Here is a 1,779-nt window from a genome sequence, read left to right as displayed (position 1 = left end):
ATATACTAATTGTCTTCTTATATCCAACTGCGATATATATATATCTGATACTAGTCGACATACAAGTCTAAAATAAATGAACATGCAATCCATAATGATAAAAATGCCTTCAATTTCATCATTTGGAACCAGTCTTCTCATCCACCCATACATTACACCAATCCACTGAATCAATATGCTATGGCTCCACAATTTCCTTCAATTTCGTTGATGATATTGTTTCGAAAAAACGAAAATATTTGTATTATTGAATTAGTTTTACTAAGAGAACAATCATCCACATCACGTGACGCTTAATATCAGTGTTCTTAATAGCGTAAAACGTGATTAGACGTGGAGGCCAAACTTCAAACTTTACCAACCTAGGCATAAAAAGTGTTTTCTTATTTTTATCTTTATTTTAAATTTTTAATCATTCTAAAAATTATTTAATAGTTAAAATAATGCATACCAAACATTTAATATTATAAAACACTAGTTAATAATTTCTGCAATTAGTCAGGTTTATAATTATCAAGTTTTCCAACTAAAGAACTCCTACTTGAAATTGTCTAACATGCTTTCATTTTTAACTTTTGTAGAGGTAAATTCATTTAAAAACTTGAAACTAAAGTCAAATAAAAAGTCTTTTGAAAGAATAAATAAATAAATAAATAAAATTAATGAGTGTCATTTAACTCTCATTGCCAAGGTGTGACGTTTGGCCCGAGCCTCGTGGTTAGGCTCGTTTTTTAGAACACTGCTCAATATATATTGAATAGTGACATAAACCTAATTTAGATTGCCCAGGCTCCGGACAACACATCTAAAGCATCTTTGGTCTTCTTAAAAGAACTAATTTGGTAAGCAAAAAAGAAATAAAAAACTTGTTTACATAACCCATTTTACACTGGGCAAGAGGAGAGACAACAGACATTAAACATAACTATATGTTCTTTTATTTCATAATCTAAGTATAATGTGAAGATTATAATGTCTAAGGGGATAATTCCCAGTCATATTTTTTCTTCAAATCAGAGGGAGAAGGGGGATTTTTTTTGGCAAAATAAAACCCATCTGCTTTTACAAGCCAATAGCACTGATTATGATCATCGTCCCCTTGACCAATATGACAGGCGGTGGGATCCTTAAAAACAACAAAAGCTTTTTGCCTCTTTCCACACCAAAAGTGACAGAAAAATAATGTTCTGAGAAGTATATCTTCATAAAAGTGCCAATGAAAATCTTGATTTTCACTTAGTGTATGATATCCTAAATCATCATCTCTGGAAGCACAATGAATCCTCAATGGATTGGGACTTAGGTGTATCCCATTCACAACATGAACATCATATCCTTTAGAGAAGTGAAAAGAACTCAGTATTTGAGCAAACCGAAAAAATAAGATCAGTAAACAGAAAAGGATTTTCATTTTCAAGAAAAGTAATTCTCTGGTAGTGTTTCTGGTTATTAACATTTTCTCTTTATATAATGATTTATAGAGTTAAGATTGACAAAATTTGAATTCACAATATCAGAATCAGAAGTTAGTTGAGAATATATTGCCCCTTATTCTATGCATATTTTTGTTTTGAAATTGAATCTTAATTTAATTGTTTAAATATCAACCAGATTTTGATAATCTTGATGTAAACTTGATCTAAGATTTTGATAATCTTGATGATTTTGGTAATCTTAATTTCATTGTTTAAATTCATTAAGTTGTTTAAAACAGAAGCACCAAAATTTATTAGTACATTTAAGAAGTGGATAATTTCTTAACTCACTTTGATGGAGGGT

The 1,779-nt window shown here is 29.8% G+C and overlaps 1 protein-coding gene across 1 annotated transcript; it reads right to left on the bottom strand.

Annotated features, from left to right (window-relative positions):
* Window positions 1-871: 871 nt before the first annotated feature.
* Window positions 872-1,421, bottom strand: LOC111393641 (S-protein homolog 24-like). Its single transcript, XM_023019286.1, has one exon. The coding sequence runs from the start codon at window positions 1,409-1,411 to the stop codon at window positions 977-979; it is 435 nt and encodes a 144-aa protein (XP_022875054.1). The 5' UTR covers window positions 1,412-1,421; the 3' UTR covers window positions 872-976.
* Between the last annotated feature and the right edge of the window lie 358 nt (window positions 1,422-1,779).

The sequence above is a fragment of the Olea europaea genome, chromosome 4 (genome assembly GCF_002742605.1).
Source record: "Olea europaea var. sylvestris chromosome 4, O_europaea_v1, whole genome shotgun sequence".
Classification (NCBI taxonomy): domain Eukaryota; kingdom Viridiplantae; phylum Streptophyta; class Magnoliopsida; order Lamiales; family Oleaceae; genus Olea; species Olea europaea.
This window is presented reverse-complemented; position numbering and strand designations above follow the sequence as displayed.

What these genes read in the sequence shown, in the direction of transcription:
- LOC111393641 (XM_023019286.1), bottom strand. Translation starts at nt 1,411, where the DNA reads ATGAAAATCCTTTTCTGTTTACTGATCTTATTTTTTCGGTTTGCTCAA.